Below are 19,629 nucleotides of genomic sequence, written 5' to 3'. Positions count from 1 at the left end.
CAATCACAGAAGACGTCTGTCGCGGCTGACCGTTGCTGCTCCTGTCCACAAACAGTGCTAATGCTACCAAAACGGAGGAGTGAGTGTAGCTAAGTAATGTACTTGCTTCGTTTCAGGTGTAATACTCTGTTATTTCTAGCACAGACCACATTAGCGGAGATATAACGCTAACGTTACGTTACGAGTTTGGAAGACGATTCGACGTCAAGAAACACTTCCTAAAATTCATCTTTTACCAGGTTGGCGACTCATTATTACTTTCATTTTTTATTATGTGCTTTTAAGTGGCAGAAAGTACAATACAGGTTTGTATATAAGTATAATATAATTACGTATAGAATTTAGCTTAGCTACAGCTAAATATAAATGTCCCTAAATCTTCTTTAAAGCTCACGTTATGTTGAGGGCGCAGAGGTCTGGTTACCATGGTAACCGGTTTACACAGACTGGAGGTGAAGTTGTCCGCAAGTTTGATGTGTGTAGCTAGCTAGCTAGCATTAAATACAAAACTGACGATTTTCTTTTAATCGTTATTGATGAATCATCTCGATTAATTTATTATTATTATTATGATGTTATAACATCATAATAATAATAATAATATTTTTTTCACAACATAACAGTTATGTTGCTCACGATTTAATAGTAGAGCTGCAACTAAAAGTTATTTCATTTTTTTATTCATTATTTTCTTGTTATTTTCTCGAATAAACTCAAATTGATGGTTTGGTCTACAAAATAGAAATACTAAAAACAAAATTGTGAAAAATGTCCATTACAGTTGCCAGTGGTGACATATTTAACAGCATGATTTGTTCTACCCAATGGTCCAAACCCAAATATATTCAATTTACAAAAAGAAACAACCAACAACTACAACATATATTCAAATTTAAGAACTAGAGAATGTTGGCATTTCTTCATAAGAAAATGACATAAATGAACAAATAATTATGAAAATTGTTGCCAATTTTCTGTCATCCTTGCATTTCTGCTCTATTTAAAATGTTGTTAAACTGTTATATTTAAGAAAATGTACAGAGATCAAATAATTGGACAATGTGAACTTAGTGAGTAATGTTTATGTAATGTTTTCTGTCATTGTGGATGTGTGTGTTTTGATGTGTATGCCCATGTTTTAAAAGGTTATTGAAAGTATTGGCATCATGGAATATGTCTTATTTTGTCAAAGATCACATTTTATTATTTTGTGTAAAACTTTGTGTTGGAATTATACACTATAATACTTTTTTTTTGTGAATTAACTTTCCATTGATAAACAAATAATTTAGATGAATTAATTACGCATTTCAGCACTAACTCAGAACAGAAGAACTTTTTGTTTACAGGAATAAAGTAACCTTTCACAGCTTTTGTTTGTGTCATAGGCCAGAGAAAAATGCTGAAGCTAGAGACCTTGCTGGAAGATGGACTCAGATCAGAGTTAATGCTTCAGCAGCAGCTGAAAGCCCTGAGTCAGGCCCTCAGGCAGCAGCTGCAGGAGACAGAAAAGAGACAACAAGAGGAGCTTGAGAGGAGGATTCATCAGAACTCTCTACTGTCAATGGATGTAGACAGAAAGTCCGGTGATAGAAATGAACTGAAACATCAGGCCATGTAGGTTTCATCAAATGTCTTTTATGTTTTGTCATGATAATGAGATATTTATTTTCTTAAAGATCTTTACTGTTTTTTTCAGACATATGGGAATGAGGAGAGCCACCTCTACATCTGCCCTCACCTCAGACAAAGAGACTTTGCACCATCTCAGACAGAAAGAGAGGCCTAAGTCATCTTCTCCAGCCTTGGTAACTTCAAACTGGAAGAATTGTTCAGTCAGGGCTTCCACGCTGACTCCTGACAGGACTCAACATTGTGAGCGGTTAGCTTTATCTAAAACAACAGAGGTGAGCAAAGAGGAGGAGGCCAAGGCTGAGTGTCAAAGGAAGTTCCGTGCTCTCCCAGTGCCCAGCCATGTCATTCAACCCATCTATCAGGAGATGATGGAACTGAGAGAAAAGGAGAGAAAGCAGGGCTGTGAGCAGAGGAGGGACTTCTTGCTCTCCATTCAAAGACCTTTCAGCTTCCAGGAGAGAGAAAAGGAGAAAAGGGAGAAGCTTACAGCAATGTTAAACCAAGTCTCACATGATCAGAAAAACAAGGCTGCTACTGTAAGGAAACCTCCTCACAAAGAGGTAAAAGACTCGCCAGATTCTGAGCTGAAAGGTGGGTTTCCATTTCTGATGGAAGGATGCTGGCTAGTGTTTGGTATAATAGTTGTAATTGATGTGAAAATATGGAGAGATCAGATTCTTTGTAACATAACTTTATGTGTCAATTTATAAACTGCCATCTTAGAACAGTATAAAGGCCACTGGTTCCCAACTTTATTGGCTTCTGACCCTTTCTAGCCAGGCAATGGCTATTTGTGACCCCTATCACAAGTTGCATATATATCAGTGAGTTGTGTGTAGTTCAACCAAAGAGTTTCCTTGGTATCACTCACTTAGATTTCACAAGAAAAAGTCAAAGATTAAAAAAAAAAGTTAAATAAACAGTTTGTATATTAATAATTATTTTCTTCTTTTTCTTTCCAAACATGTTAATCATCTCTTAACCCTTCAAATTTTACTTGGACCCATTTAGTCCTGACACATTGAAAACCACTGGTATAGTCATGTAGTTATAAGATAACTGTGCTGTAAAACAAGACTTCCTGATCAACATTAGACAATATTACAAATACATGTTATTTTACTTGTTATGCTACTAAAATAAAATAAATAAATTAATTAAATAAAATTTTAAATGATGTGGTGATGTCACAAAGGGGTGCCTTACATTATTTAAAATGGAATGAAACAGTGTAGATGTACAGAGCAATTCAATGTTGGCTTCTCAGCAGCCTATACACAAACAGTGCTTTGTTTTGTACAATAAGTGTTATAAATGTATTTAAAATACAATGATACACACCTCATTTTTATAATGTCACATTGGAAGCACGTAAACAGTACGTCTGATACACTTTATGCAGTGACATGACTTCATCCTCTACTGTACCTTATTGTGATTCTGTGCAGACCAGGAGCTTTTGCAGACAAGTCCCTATTCAGACAAGAATCCTACTGTGTCTGGCAGCCCGAAACTTCGCACTGCCGAGCGCACCAGGAAAGAAAGGTTGGGCTTCCTGTATGAGAGACCTAGCTTCCAGCCAAAAATCATCCAGCATGTCCCTGATTTCAGCAGGCTGCACAAAGCTTTGCAGACAGAGGCGCTTAGAAAAACACAGAATAAAGATGTGATAAAATGTCAGCCCTTCTATCTGAGGACATCAGCTCTCCCTGCAAGGCAAAGTAGGATGAGCTCTGAAAATGCACAGGTAAATGCTTTTCTTTACCACACACCTGTTTGTTTATATTTTTTAGTTGCTATTATGCATTTATTCATTTCAGTGCAGTAATTCTCAGAATATAATATCATTTTTGGTTTAGTTTCTGTTGTTTTGAATTTTATGCTTTGATTTTGTGTATATGTATTTCCTTAATCCCCTGCCTAACTATGGTAGGCAGAGGTCTAAGAATTAATTACCAATATTTGCCAAAATATTATATGAATAAAATGTAAAGAAAATGCCTGTCTTGAAGAGCCAGTGTCTCTTGAGGAATTATATAAGATGACAATCGCCCAGATGGCTTCACATTTTAGTTTTACATTACACTCTCTGTTTAATGCATGGCTCGAGACATATCCACCCACCACTTTGTCAAGTTTGTCAAGATACTATTCTCTTTTTTTTAAGGCTGATAAGAAACCACTAGCCTTCCTTAAAGACTCTGTTTTAGATGACGAACAGTTCTGATTGCCTAAATCCTTGCTCGTTTAAAAAAGTCCATATCACTATGATTGCACCAGATGTAGAATAACTGGCCTAATAAGAACAGATGTTTACCCTACAGTGTTTGCCAACTGTACAATACTCCATCGTGTGTTCCTGTGGTCCTTCAACATTCAGAAGTGTTTATTTCATAACGTGACAAATGACTTTGACCTGGTCACATTTGACTTTCTATTCTGGATATTGTGGAGTATTTTGTTTGATGGTGAAAGATTTATTGTATGGGTTAAGTTCTTGTGTGGCTTATTTGTTATTTTTTTAGGCCGTTCAGACCAGTCCCCTCAGTTGTGGAACTGTAAAGCTATGTAAAATATGTACAGTGGGCCCTCTTTAGAGAGGGAATATTTCCCTCCCTTCAGCAGTTGTATTTCAAACTTTCTCCACCTCATAATTTATCAAGTTAAATTCAAGCGCCATTTCTACAGCTTTTTTTTGAATGGGATTAAATACATATTTTACAAGGCAATCCCTAGATATATTGTTTTCATAGAAATTTGTCTGGGTGGATGATTCACAGGAAGGCATTACAGAGTACTAGTAGAAATAAGCATAACAGTAATTTACACTAATCCAAAGCGGTAGAATGAACCTTGTGATCAGTGAAAGTTCCTTCCTGTCTTCCTTTCATATATTTTCTGGCTCTGGCCAAAATTATACAATCACCAGAGATCTATTTTATGAGCCATGTCAGACATTTTTGGGCACATTCCTCTAGATATACAATATATATATATATATACTGTATATATTTCCCCCTTATCTACAGGTACCACAAATAAGTAATCTCAGCAGAAGCAAGTCACTTGGGGCCTTAACATCACTGTCTGCAGACACACTCCCCACATACATCACAGATGCTGCACGGAAGCGCTGTATGGCCATCAGGTAACTTGGATTATTTTGGCATGAGTATGGATTTTTCCTCTTTATAGTTTCTACACACTAAACATTTAAATCCTGTGACATGCAGAATATTTGTACCTTCACAGAAAGTCAATGGAGATGAGGGATAGCAAGAATCAAGAGAGCGTTGACTGGTTGAGGAAGTACCAAATGAGGTCCCAGGCCATGAAGAAGACAGTCACACTCCATGCGAAGTTGCTGGACCCACACAGCAGCTTGGAAGAAGTGTGTAATCACAAACTACAGCACCATCGGTGAGTACTGGTCAAGTGAGGCCGTTCATTCTCCAATATTGTAACTTTTGCAACTCACATCACAACAACCACACATGCCTGCCGCAGTAGCTCAAACTATAATCTTCTCTGACATGAAGGGAGGCTGACCAACAAAGGATGAAAGAATACATGAGGGAGTTACGGTACATGAAGGCACGAGTTAGCGAACGCCCTTATTTGTTCGAACAGGTGAAACAGGTGAGTGACATAGTAAGCTGAGAAGATGACATCACATTGTAAATGATTTGCCCCCTCCAGCATAACTTTGAGTTTATTTTACTGACAGAAAAATGCAAAGGCTCACGCCGAGCAGACATACAGGAACAAGCTGAAGAAAGCCGGCCTGAAAGAGCTATTTGTTGAAGAAAATGGAGAAGCAGTTGAAGGAACATCATCCAGATCTGAGGAGGATACAGACGAGAACCACAGCACTGAGAACGACATTCACAGCAGATATGCAGAGTGAGAATTTTGATGTTTTGTTCATCCACTACTGTGAATAGCACTGGTGCTGGAGAGCCAAGGACTTCATGTGGTTTGGTCATATTACATTACATAATTTTCTGAGCTTGCCCTGCAGTCTTTAGTAAAGAAAGACAAATACTGTAGCCAAGTAAAAGTTCGATGTAATTACAATATAGTCATTTTCTAACCCAACATGTCTGATTTAGGGAAGAAAATGTAGACGACGGGGAGAAAATTGAAGATGTGGAAGAGAAGAGCGTGAAGTCCAAAGAGGAAGAAATGCCGTGATCAAAAAGGTTCAGGCGGCAGAGGTTTTTATGGCCTCTCCGCTAGAAGACAACACTGTCCTCAAAAATGATTCATGTCATGGCTAACTATCCGCACCAAGCATTTGATAGTTTAAGATGTGAAACTACAAATTATGAAATGACAAAAGGACTTTACAATCACAAATCTTAGGGATTACAACTGGGAGAAAGTTTATAGAACTGTATGTGTACATATATAAGTAATGGAAATATTTTATATTGTATATGCTTTGAGGATATATCTATACAGTCTGCATGACAAGCAGATAATAAAAATTAAAATAAAAAGCTACTTTTTGGTTTATGACAACAATTTTGCTAAGGAATATGAACACTGTAATTTAGAGGATGATGACCACTTGGTTACCAGAAATAACAGTTCAAAAAGCAAATGAGAACACCAGGTGAGAACACTGTGTGTAACATTAATTTGTGTTTTGCACTTTAAATCAAGAATCTTCCAATACTGTAGCCATTAAAAAAATTATTATACCGTGAGAAATATTATCTTTTTTTTTTGCTTTTAGTTGTGTTTAAAAAAAGCTTAGTTAAAAAATGGAATAAACGTATATTTTTTATTCGTACAGGTCCTGTAAGGACACCAAGTGTCTGCCATGGGTCTTTCTGGAATGGCTGGGTTAAAGTTCCCAGTTATTTTTACAGCCACACTGCCACCTAAATAAACAGCCCTCACTGTCCAACTGCATTCACAGGAACCAGTTCAGTGGTCTGCTCCAAGCCCATAGACCCACATCAAATATGCTTGTACACTGGCCTCCGCTGTAAGCCTGTGCTTAGACAGCTGACTGCCAGGAATTCTAGAAATCATTTTTCACTAACAGACCACATGGGAATGTCTGAATATGTATATAATCATAATGTATAGTAGTCTTTAAGACCAGTGCATACCATATAGTTTTTTTCTTTTTGTAGGCCACTGGGTCAGTTCAGATTATGACATCATTAACAATTAAGTATTTCGTCATAAGGTTACACTATTTAATGCTTACTGTAGTTTAAAATTTAGTTTGAAAGAGTCCAATATTTTTCATACAATTACAATACAATTATGTGCTGTCGGACTGCATCTCTACAGGGAATGGCAGAAAAAAAGGTGACTAACAGTATTCACTATGACAGTATTAAAATAAGCATATGATTAATAATAATGTTGCATAATTAAAAAAAGATATAAAAGTAGAAAAGCCCAAATGTTGCCACATAGTACTTATAGATGTGATAAATAATCACAGAGTCCCTTCCTTGAGATCTCAAACATCACATGACAAAGCTTCAAGGGCTCCATGCTGTCAGGTTGTCATGGGAACAGTTTATCCCTCCCCACCCTGCCTTGTAGTCCCTCAGGAGAAAGCTTTGCACCTCTGACTCCCGCGGTGCAGCGCTGAAAACAAAACCAATCTCTCCCAACCTGTTAGATAATATCCTAGTGAGACACCTGCGACATCTATTTAAACAAACGGTATCTAGTGCCTAATGTGTGTGGAAGCTGAGAGAGGCAACAAACACATCTCATTTAGATTAATGAGAGGTTAAAGCGCTTGGCCACAGAAATGTTATTATCACGCTGTTTAAGGAGTGGCTCTACTTAGCAGATGAACAATATAATTTCACCAAGGTGGTGCGTTCAGGTCTTTTATTATTCCAGCTGCTGTAAAATATAAAAATTCCCACACATTTAATTCTGTAAATGCACGGGTTGCAAATGTAGGCAGCTGAAGACACACCCTAGAATAGATGATATAGGCCTCAAATGAACTTCACTGTCACAATGTCAGCCAAGTACTTACTCTGCTGACATTTCAGATCCCGCCACTCCCACCTGCTCTGCAGTAACCCCTGTGTTCCCACCATTCCCCATCACCTGAGCTCTCCTGCCCACATACACATCTGCTTCCTCTTCCTCATCAGCCCAGTACAGCAGCCCACTTCCATTCATTCCCCGCCAGATTATCTATTGCGCTTCCTTGTCCAACCGGTTTGCCTTTTATGACCCCTCTGCCTGCCTTTTGGACTCTTGCTCCCTAGCCTGACCCCCTGTTGGATAAGTTTGCCTCATCTCCTCTGCCTGCCTGGCTTTTTTTTTTTTTTTTTTTTTTTTCTTTTGCCTGTTTTAAACCTGGAGTAAACTTGAACTTTTCATGTTACCGGCCTGGTCTCGGACTTGTGCTTTTGGATTCAAACCTGTTTTTACTGAGCCTTTACATGCACCTGCCTTAAAACATCAGCAATTACACTTATTCAAATTTTCATCTTAATCTCTTGTTTATTTGAGTTCTCTTGATTTTAAAGTAAAAGTGCAAAGGCCAAGTATTGTGTTAAGTGCAGTGTATGTTGTGCATGCAGAGTTGTGTGCAGTGCATGTACAGTATAGTCTGTATGTTCTGTATGTTTTAGTCCTTGGTCCACCTGCAGGAGGAGCTGTGGCTCACTGCAGCCTCTCTGGAGCAGAAGAGAGAGATCCCTCTTTTTCCTCTTCAGTGGCATGAATAATATCCCCAGTGCTGGAGAGAGAGCATATCAAGAGGCTAACGGGAAGGGGAGAGAGATAGCAGCCAGTGTGACTGATAAGAGCGTGGCAGAACTTGTCTCGCTGACTGCACCGTGGGGCTGGGGAAAGAGAGAGCCAGTGCACCAGAGTGTCAGGCAAGGCTACTGCCTGCACACACACACACACACACACACACACACACACACACACACACACACACTCTCACACACACACAAATACATACATATATACACACACACACACACACACACACACACACACACACTCATGCACACAGACAGACCCCTCAGCTCGGCACCAGAAGAAGTTCAGAGAGAAGACTGACCTCAAGAAGGTACAGTATATTTGTGTATCTCTAGCCTATGAATCATAACTCCTGCAGCCGTACCCCTCTTTATATCTGAAACATTACTAACAAATGAGCTGTGTTACACTCACTTGATCCTCCACTTTGTTTTTTCAGGTGGGTTGGCAGATGTTTCGTCTGTGGATTAACTTGAATATTATGGCTTTGCTCAAACTGAGCCTTCTTGTCCTGTAGAGGAGTTGTGTGTTTCCCCTCTAGAATAACTTGTCTCGTGTTTACAGCCTGAGGAAGGATGGAGAAGCTGTCAGGGAAAGAGAAGGAGCTGATACGAGGCAGCTGGGAGAGCCTGGGCAAAAACAAAGTTCCTCATGGTGTCATCATGTTTTCCAGGTAATATTTTACACAACCTGCATGATTCAAATGGAATTAGACAGTAAAGTGACTTGTAAGAGAAGAAAACATTGTTATTCTGTGCAGTTATCCTTTCATCAATACTTTAACCAAAAATAATAGTATTCTGCTGTTTTTTGTGTTGTTACTTAATAGGTGTGGTAGGAATATGTATTTGTGAATAAGTAACACCGGTGTAGAGAGAGAATCAAGCTAGATCCTTCGCTGAACACTTTCACTATGCAGGGACCGGAAGCTTGACTTGTTGCTTGGCGACAGACTGCAATAATCCAGAATTTACTTTGAGACAGCTGCCTGTAAATCAGAGACTAGCAGGAAAGATTTGTAGATGTATTATTTATAGATTGATTTTGTGTCTGTGTCGATGTTTGGCAAGCCAAGCTGTGTGTATACACCTATAGAATAGTGTGGTATTTGTCTGCGGTAGGCTGTTTGAGCTGGACCCAGCACTCCTCACTCTTTTCCACTACACTACAAACTGTGGCTCCTCACAAGACTGCCTCTCCAGCCCTGAGTTCCTGGAACATGTCACCAAGGTGAGCTCCGTTCACCGCAGTCACCACTACGAGTATACAGTTCGTTCTTGTGCATAGTTGTGAACACTCTGTGTATTTGCATGTATCTGTGCACGTGATCCCAGGTGATGCTTGTGATCGATGCAGCAGTCAGCCACCTGGACGACCTTCACACCTTGGAGGACTTTCTGCTCAACCTTGGGAGGAAGCATCAGGCAGTGGGAGTCAACACGCAGTCATTTGCTGTAGGATCAACAGTTCATAGTACAACTCTCAAAAAGCAAGTTCACAAGTGAATGAGCTGTGAAAAAAAATATGTTTTTGTGTGTGTACTTTTCAGATGGTTGGTGAGTCCCTTCTCTACATGCTGCAGTGCAGTCTGGGCCAGGGCTACACGGCGCCGCTGCGTCAAGCCTGGCTCAACATGTACAGCATCGTGGTAGCAGCCATGAGCCGAGGATGGGCCGAGAACGGGGAGGACAAGGCCGACTGAGTTGGACTGGGAGTTGCTGAGCAATTTCTGTCAAATCACTCAACATGGTTGGCATGGAATAAGGTTGTTTAACTTGCAGCATTGTGGCTTTGGCTGCCGTACATTTGCTCTGTGAGTGAGGTCACATAGCGTAGCAAATGCATGGTGTGGTTACACTTTACTATTGGATCGACCAATCGCAGAGTTTATTTTCTTTGCTGAGGATGTTTAGCTACCAGACGATGCTGCTGTACAGATGTGAGGATCTGAGCCAGCCTGCTTTGGTTCTTCTAAGCCTGGACCTGAAATCTGAGCGCCTCACACTGAGAAAAAGCAACAGGATAACTGTTGAGTCTCTTTGTATATAATGGCTTTGATATACAGTATCTACTCAAATAACAGTGACTGTAGTGGTCTTTGTGATGTATCTTAAAAGAGTTGCACAGTTGTAAAACACTAAATATTATATTTAGGCATCACACTCTACTCAAACTGTGATGGTTACTGTGGCCAGCACGGCAGCTCTCTTTCTAACTGGAACACAGTGATACTTCACAAAACATGTTAAAGGTTTTGGGACAAAGCAATGTGATTTTACAGAAGAAAATCCTATCACCTTAGTCATAATCATTACTGTGTTTTCTATTGATATTACACATCATTACACCTACTTTAGCGTGTGACTTTGTTGTCTGACCTATTAATTAAAAATGATATTCAATAGATACTGACAAGAACTGTTAATACTCTCTGATAGCTCTCTTCAGAGATCTATGACTGTTAAGGTGTCCATGTGCACCTTACTCAACATGGTGTGTGATGCCCTCCTCAGTAGAGATTGTGATTATTTCAATAGGCTTCAGCTGACTGTTAAACTCTAACTAATAGACTGTTATGTTGACTATTTACATTAGAGTAAAGGGCATCTTTGTTCCTTGCCTATCAGTTTCCAGTCATTGTAAGTGTAAAGTATTTTTCTCTCTCTCTTGTAATTGCTTATCTCAGTAATGCATATTAACTGTGTTGTTGTGACTACAAACGTAGTATTACCTCAGCTTTAGATGTGAAGATCAGCAAAGTGGCCAGTGTTTCTCCAACACAGAGCTTCTACATGGGAGTCAATATTTATTTTGGATTATGAGAAAAGACAAACTTAATTGATGATGATTTTGTTTCCTTTCAATAATACAAAGATACTGTGTGCTGACGCTGTCCTATATGTGTGTGTTATTATTATTGCTGCCATAACACTGTATGTATCATCCTCAGCTGTTATTGACATTCATGGTCATTATGCCAAGTAACTTAGCAACAGTGCGCCAAGTATTAGATAATAACACCATACAACTGTAAATCCAAGCTGCTGATATGTGGTTATTATCGCTTTAGTCTGAGTTTACATTTATAAAGTTTATTTTTATATTCTGAAATGTATGTGTTGTTACAGAGCATCGATTTGATTACTTTTCCAAATGTGACATACAGTATATCCTCCAGATATATTACCTTACATGGATTTCCAGTTAATGAACCCAAATGTTCTGCTTTTAATCAGGTTTATTTAATCAAAAGTAATAGAGATAGATATTAACTTCTAAATGTGCAATCCTTACAGAAAATTATAAAAGCAGTTTTCTATTGAACTATTCTATCCGCCCTGTTCAGTCTGTACTACAGCCCACAGGTGTAATCTTTATTAACTGACTGTGTATGTGGTGTATTTATAGTGATTCTTTTCTTAGTATCAGTACTCAGCCCTATGCAGGTTGTTCTTCTCCACGTCTCTGTTTTCAATTACCTGACCTTAGGTCTTTTTAGCAGGCATGACTGATAACTGGCATGTTATCCCGTTAACATCCAGCTCTGTACATATGGGGTGTGTCACTGTCTACCTCATCATTATCAGCTGCTATTGAACAGTGATGACTTCACCTAGTTATCCTTCAACCAAAAACGCACAGTATGATTAAAATTAATGCACACTCTTTGTAAACTGGATTCCATCCTTTGAAAAAAACATGTTGTGTACTTACTTGATACTAAATAAAGTGATCTGTGGATATTTAACTGCTTGACGAGGTCAGTGTGTTTTCCTCTCGCTCTAAGGTTTGTTTGTCACATACTGATAATGGTTACAACACAATGGTCAGCGTTTGAAATCAATGACATGATGCCTGATTTCCTTCCCACTGGCAGCCCATCCCCTTGCGTTACATAAGATCCAAGCGCAGAATGGCTCATCGCCCTTGGCTACAGAGACGAGGGTGACTTCAGGCACATCAGCCCACTTACTCATGCAACTGCACAATGTCACATCAAGATTGTTTACAGAATTTCACATTGAACAAATTTGAAATTCTGTTTTTATTTTCCTCCAAAAACAAAAAAAAATCTTTATAGATGTTTGGACATGTTCTCGCTTAAATATCAGTTTGTGTGTGTGTGTGTGTGTCCTGTAGGGGAAGCCATAATGAGAGAAGTGGAGAAGGGAGGGTCGTTGTAATGAGTTATCTAAATACGCATTTCTCGCATATATACAATTTGCTTGTATCATTGTAAAAGTCATATCCATGAGCTGGCTGTCTGTTCTGGTGTTGGGACAGAGGCTGACATGGCCTTAATCTGTCTCTGTACTCCCAACAGTATCTTCACTCTCACTGTCCCACTGAGAGTCTGTTGTATTTATGTTGGCTCCATGCTCCATGTCTCGCTTCAGCCTACAGAACAACAGTAAGCCAGAGTTGTCTAGTCACTGGGCTTCATGGATACTGACCTGACCTCCACTTAGGTCACCAACCAATGGTTAGATTGCAACAAAATTGAATAAGATGCTAACTAAAATACATTAAGTGTTTATTTCCCTTGTGGCAATTCATTAATCAGTACCTTTAGTTCTACAGTCTTACCTTGTAGTGTACGAGGATTTGCTCTGAAGGCTGTCGTCGTCTGGAGAGGAGTCTGTGAGAAAAGACAACACATTATTTTAAGAAAGTCTGCAATGTGTTTTGGAATGAAGGGGTATTGAACGTTGTCATGGCAACTGTTAAGTGATCGTCCAGAGTCTATGTGTGTTTGTGTGTGTGTGTGTGTGTGTGTGTGTGTGTGTGTGCATGTGCGTATGTGTGTGCATTCGTTTGGGATGAAGGAGGAAAGCAAGGCATTGCTCAATCACTCACTCATCCTAAATCGTACTGTGGAGGCGAGTGAGGATTGGACATTGACTATGCATACAGGCTCAGGCTAATAAGGTTTGCTCTGATAGCTGCTGGAGTCTGCAACACAAGCCTGCAAGCAAAAACAACAACAGTGGGAATGAGCTGTCTGTCACTTCCAACTTAAAGTACAACCAGTTAAAGGATAAGGCTGTGGTTATTCATATATTTTCTGATTGTCGATACATCCAACCAAGACAGAAACAATGCCATCTCTCAGTACTTTCTGACTTCTCCTATCTTGTCTGTGACTCAAACCCATTGGTTCCCACTGAAGATGTAAATCTTTAAAAACCAGGCACAAGTATATAGTTTCATGCACTGTAATTGTGGCTGTGTTGGCTCAGTGGTAGAGCAGGCGCACATATACTTCGAGGTTTATGCCTCGATGCGGAGGTCCAGGGTTTGAATCTGACCTGTGACAATTTCCTGCATATCTTCCCCCTCTCTCTTCACTTTCACACCTAGCTGTCCCGTCAAAATTTAAAGGTGGAAAAGCCCCCAAAAAAACTAAAGGCACTGTAATTTCCCAAAACAGCTGGGCACTGTAGTTTATGGCAAACATTACTCAAACCAGAGTAAATGTCAGGACTATTTTGAGCTGTGGATTAATACACATTTGGAGTGAAACAGCTTGTCTACACAGGAGGCGTTTCAACTGCGTTTTTCAGTCGTCCGTCTCGTGCAAGTCTGAGGCAACATACAGTTCTTTTTTAATGTATGCAGCCGCCAACAAAGACTGCGTAATGGCATTTGTTTTACATGTGCTATACGCGCTCAAACGTGACCCGAAGTAGGCCTACATTTCTATGCTTCAAGTCAATGTGTAACTATGTATTGTGTATTGGGTTCTGTGTGCTGTCAAGACGCGGATGACCTACAGTCAATAATGTGCCTGAAAGTATCTTGCGTAGACACAGATGGAGGACTGAAAATGCTGCTCCGCTAACATGCTGCTTTTTCTACACATTGTGTTACAGTATTTACGGCGGTGTACAAGTATTTACGGCAATTACGTAGGGTTGACACAAAATAAACTATGCCTATGTCATGGTAATGAAGGAACATGTCAACCAGTGCAACAATGTGGCTCACTGATGTGTTCCAAATAGTTTTTCAGGCAACAATAGAGCTCTATGGCACAGAAGAATAAGCTATAGTAGGCTTTAGCTACACAGACAATACTTGTTAGGTAAATTAATTTATGGGGTTTGGTCTTTTCATTCGATTTGCTGACAATTGTCAAAATATGTCTTATCCTTTAATAGAAGTTAAGAGGATCAGCTCAGTTAATGAAATCCACTGATAATTGATTTCCTGTGGTTATTCTCTTGTTCTCTTGTTATGTAGCAATTAATTGAGCTATGCAGCAGCCACGGTTGTATGTAGCTACTGCATCACCTGGTGTGCTGCGTTAGGTAACTGTTCTTGACACCATTTGATTGGATATAACAAGGAAGGAAATTAATACCTGAGACATTTTGATTTAATGAGGTAATACCCCTGTGAAACATTTTCTACCAAGTTGACAAATCAATCTTATCACGAGGTTCAGATTGAAAGTTGAGAAAGATTGTGTGAACAGCTACCACTGTAAACCCAGATTTAGTTGTAATTAAACTTTTTAGTGGTCACTACTTATTCTTTCATGTTCACCCATCATGTTCTGATGGGTTTCTGTCCTAGTCAAAGTGTGTTTTAATAATGTTCTGTGGATGTTTTGGTGTGCATTGATGGTATCTGGGTTTTAGTTTTGCATGGTTAATTTAGTGTTCATGTTCATTTATTGTTGCACCATGACCGAGACCCGGGTCTCGCAGTGAGAAACGTTCAGTGGCACATACGTAGATCGGAATTAAGCAACTCTGTCTCCGAAGTGAAACCTACCACACAACATAGTACAATGGAAAGTTACCGTGTCCTGTGTTCTTATCTTTTCTGTTTTTTGGATCAAATGTATTGAATACATTGTTCATAAAGTTAGGTTGTTATAAAGGAAAAACAATATTTATATTATTAAATTAACTATTTAGTAGTGACAAGTAGCCTGATGTTTTTCTATTTGTTATGTTTCTTTGCATGTTTAAAGCTATAGTGCGTAGTTTCTGTGTCCCCCATGAGAAAAAATCGAAGTAATGACGCTTGTAACCAAGGAGGACGCGGAGGATTAAAAAAACCTGATGGACTCTTCAGAAGAGGTAATTATATTCACTTGATTTTCTGCACACAAAAGTCGCCAGATGACACCAGTTTCTGAACACAGCCATCCTGAGAAATACAGAGAGTTTTGCTGATAGTCTTAATTAGCTTTGTATCAACGTATTTGGCAATGGCTTGAATGCAACGGACGTTGATTAATATAAAAAAGTTACGCAAAGAAAAAATAATTTTAGTTTACTAATGATTTTTTAGTAATGACTACTAATGTAAACTTGATTTGGTTTAAGGCAATGGGTTTCCACGCAAATTTTTAGTAAAGTCAACTAACTGGGGATACGGTGTATATGGACCCTTGTTTCCAAGGTCAAGGATGAACTTTCTATCTCAACTTTTAAGCCAACATGGACAGAAAGTCTTGTTTGAAAAAAATGGACATTTGAAATTTAAATCTGTGCAAAATCCATCTGCTGAGGTAGATTGTGAGATGGGATCCAGAGTTCTTGCATGGCTACTAAATGGATGTTGTAATATTGTTTTGTCAACTGCTATTTCCAAGGTCAAGGATTAACTTTCTTATATACTTTTGTTGAAAGAGTATGATATATTCTAGGGGAAATACAAAGTAAACAACAACATACTAAACAACACCAACTTATTAAGCAACATTTGCATGCTGAAACAAACCCATATGGAAGTGAAAATATGTTTGCTGCAGGAGGCAGACACATTTACTATTCTAAGCATCTGGGCAGGAGAAAGGCCACGGGCCAAGCACCCAGAGGAATTCACCTTTCACTGAGAAGCATGCTCAGTTGCCACGGGTGACAGGGGAAATGTCAGGGACTTTTCTTTCTTCTTTCGTTACTCTTAGCAATGAAGAAGCACTGTATATAATGGCAGGCATATTATGATGTTTTCTTACAAACCCTTTTACTGCAGAAAAATTAGATCCATCCAGTCGGTGTGAGATGTTTCTCTGAAAAAAACGTACTAGTGCACCACTCTGTTGGAACAACAACTACCATTGCCACTTTGGTGCTACCACTTTCCACTGTAGTTTGATAAAACCCGATGCTCATACAATTAATTGCCCCATCCACCCTCAGATGTGGCTTCAGGGACCAATGAGACCTGCAGTATGTACAGGCTTGTCCCGAGGCTAGTTTGTATGCAGACACACTGCTTCAAACACTAAGCTAACATGCACCTGCATTTATTAGCCGCTTCTCCCCAGCTCGGTTAAATCTGGTCTGTGATTATCTTTGGAGCGACGGTTTGATCAACGGAATTACTGTCGTTAGTAGTGCACTTTGTCAGACTTTAAAGAATAGTTAGACAATTTGGGAAACATGCTTATTTTCTTTATTGCAGAGTTAGAAGGTTTCTGGTTTTTATACTAAATAAACAAGCCAGATATGGGTTAATTAGTGAGCTTTAGAGATGCTGATAGGTACATTTCATTACATTTGGACAGACAGGCTAGCTTCCAGTCTTTATGCTAATCTAAGCTAACTGGTTGCATGTGATAGCTTCATATTTAACATAGGCTACAGATATGATGGTGGTACCAATCTTCTCATCTAACTTTTGGCAAGAAAGCATCAACATATTTTCCCAAATTTAAACTATTCCTTTCAATGGTCTAACATTAGTCACCAATATTGTATGCAATATACTTATGCACATTTCCTGAAGGCATACTGTGCACATTCACTCTTGCACTACTACTAACCACATGAAGTGTGACTCACTGCCTCTCAAAAACACTTCATCATAGACCACAGTAGAGGAGAGCAATAAGGAGTTCATGGCACAAGATGAGTGGGTTGAGCTGAATTAATTTTAATTTCAGATCACAGCACTTCACTTTTGACAGATGAAAACTCGTTAGTCTGACAGAGATAAATCTCAAACGCAGTCCGTCCTAAAACCTCAACCTTCTTGGAGATATAACAACCCATATTTACAGCAGTCTTACATACTGTATGAAATGAAGTACTTATGATACACACATTTTATAAACAAGAGCAAAAAACGGTGGACATGTGGAAAGCTAATTTACCTCCAAATAGACCTTGGATGGCCAACCCGACAGTATATGAACAGACTTGACAGGATACAATAAAACTAGTTAAGCATGAAAACGGACAATCCCTCCTTGCATGGTCATTAGAGCTAAGAATACCCTAATACGTTTTATTATATTTTTCAAAGGAAAGTATGTTTAATGATCTGTGTAACAACCTTCTGCGAGAGAAACCCACAGGACATGTTGATAGTTCAGAGACAGAAATTTTGAGATGCGCCTTGATGTTTTTTTTCCAAATACATTTTACTTCATGATTCTATGCACTGACCACTTCGTTCTCTCTCTGCTGTTGGCTTACATCTGTTTTATACAGCATTAAAAACTACAGTTAGATTCCTTGTAAAATGGAGCTAATATATATAATTTTATGTAATACAAATAATAATACATTTTATGAAAGTACAGCTGAAGAAAAATCGTATCACAGGCCTATGATTTTCAATGATTAAACTATAATAAACCCACTCATACAGAACACGAAATGGACTAAAACAACAGGCCTGAACAACAATAAGCTTTACAGCTGTTCTGAGAGAAGATCTACTGAACTAATCAACAACAGTGCTGTCACTGTTAATCAAATATGTTAGAATTAAAATGGCCTAAAGAGAAATCATATACAAGGGAATGACACTGGATTAACAACTTTCAAAGATTTTTTATCCTCTACAGAGAGCTTGGTCATACTTCTTGGATAATCTGTATGATCAAAGAATACAACAGCTTAGAACCAAAAATATATTAATTGATATCAACAACAAGGCACCAACAAAGACACAATACAAAACATCTTTAAAAAAGCGATGGAACTGCTGTGACGTAGAGACACACAGTAAGTTAGCTTAGTGTTGACCTTGACAGTTCTTGACCTTAAAAAAAAAGGTACTTGCTTGTTCGGGACTTTTGATCCCATCATATGGTCTTCATCTGCAGATGAACTTTGTTCAGTTGTTTGATTTGTAGACAATCATTTAGTTTACTCTTAAAAGCTCTAGAAAAGGCAAGTAAGTGGACTTTGATTGAGTTGTTTTCTCAACATAGTCAAGAATTAACTTTAAAGCACGGAGAAAAGTCCTAAACATGCAGAGAAGAGTGGAAAGTTTGAACAGCTACAATTCCATGACATCTGAACAAACTAATCTGCAGATGAAGGCCATGTTATATGGTCGAAAGCTCCAGAAAATGGTGGAAAGTGGACCTTGTGTGAAGATTGTTTTGTCAATATTTTAGTGGAATGAGCCTACTGCTTGTCTGTTGACTAACTACCAATTGACTGTTTGTTGTTGTTCTGTTTTCATCTCTTCGATGTTTCTCCGCTTTATAATTTTCAGTCCATGCAGCATATTTTAGGTCATACTGGATTGTCACACGAAAGGGAGTGTTTATTCAAGGCACAGCAAGAGACATAAATAACAAACTGCAATCAATTAACCATTCAGTTTCATGAGAAGAAAAAACTTCCATCCCTCCACAAGGAAATAAAAATAACCCCAAAATACAAAACTTGCAAACATACAGACTGACGGTAAAACAATGAGAATAGCATGTGTGAAACCTGATCTTATGGATAAGGATGGAAATGCATACCTCATTTATACAACATAGTCAACATGCGGTGGAGTGTCACACAGAATAGGTTAATGCAACTGAAATCATGGTACAGTCTGGTAGTGCCTGAATATTACTGTTTGTATTTGGGACATAAATAAACATTTTTATCATTTTATTTTCATCACAGAACTGTGACCGACACTAAACAAAAACCAAGAAACAATTTGAGCCATTATCGTAACGCATTATTATTATTATTATTATTATTATTATTGTTGTTGTTGTTGTTGTTGTTGTTGTTGTTGTTGTTGTTGTTGTTAATAAATATAATGGCCTTAGTAGTAACACAGTATGTCACATAATTGAAATTAAAAATAAATAAATTCCTCAACAGATTTCAATATTGTTTTCTTGCAATGAGAGAAAGTAGACTCTAAGGCATACGTATTTTCAAAATGTTCTACAATTTGGGAAATAAACGTATTTGCCTTCTTGCCGAGAGTTAAATGAGAAGATCAAGTGTCGGTCTTCTC

At 38.6% G+C, this 19,629-nt stretch overlaps 2 protein-coding genes across 5 annotated transcripts; both read left to right on the top strand.

The window, feature by feature from the left end:
* The first annotated feature begins 34 nt into the window (after positions 1-34).
* On the top strand, positions 35-6,149 carry fam161b (FAM161 centrosomal protein B). Of its 2 annotated transcripts, none has more exons than XM_035994608.1 (9): positions 35-239; positions 1,371-1,617; positions 1,700-2,226; positions 3,084-3,382; positions 4,665-4,783; positions 4,888-5,055; positions 5,175-5,274; positions 5,363-5,538; positions 5,748-6,149. In XM_035994608.1, the coding sequence occupies exons 2-9, from the start codon at positions 1,400-1,402 to the stop codon at positions 5,827-5,829; spliced, it is 1,689 nt and encodes a 562-aa protein (XP_035850501.1). In that variant the 5' UTR covers positions 35-239; positions 1,371-1,399; the 3' UTR covers positions 5,830-6,149. The 2 variants fall into 2 exon arrangements, with proteins under 2 accessions (XP_035850501.1, XP_031134583.1); XM_031278723.2 differs by having other exon boundaries at positions 36-239; positions 1,389-1,617.
* A 103-nt stretch (positions 6,150-6,252) lies between these two features.
* ngb (neuroglobin) lies at positions 6,253-12,156 on the top strand. 3 transcript variants are annotated; one of them, XM_031278796.2, is made up of 5 exons: positions 6,253-8,713; positions 8,968-9,076; positions 9,525-9,633; positions 9,738-9,857; positions 9,953-12,156. In XM_031278796.2, the coding sequence occupies exons 2-5, from the start codon at positions 8,979-8,981 to the stop codon at positions 10,103-10,105; spliced, it is 480 nt and encodes a 159-aa protein (XP_031134656.1). In that variant the 5' UTR covers positions 6,253-8,713; positions 8,968-8,978; the 3' UTR covers positions 10,106-12,156. The 3 variants fall into 3 exon arrangements, with proteins under 3 accessions (XP_031134656.1, XP_031134658.1, XP_031134657.1); XM_031278798.2 differs by having other exon boundaries at positions 8,921-9,076; XM_031278797.2 differs by lacking the exon at positions 6,253-8,713 and having other exon boundaries at positions 8,787-9,076.
* The last annotated feature ends 7,473 nt before the right edge of the window (positions 12,157-19,629 follow it).

This window comes from Sander lucioperca, chromosome 18 (assembly GCF_008315115.2).
Source record: "Sander lucioperca isolate FBNREF2018 chromosome 18, SLUC_FBN_1.2, whole genome shotgun sequence".
In the NCBI taxonomy this organism is placed as follows: domain Eukaryota; kingdom Metazoa; phylum Chordata; class Actinopteri; order Perciformes; family Percidae; genus Sander; species Sander lucioperca.
This window is presented reverse-complemented; position numbering and strand designations above follow the sequence as displayed.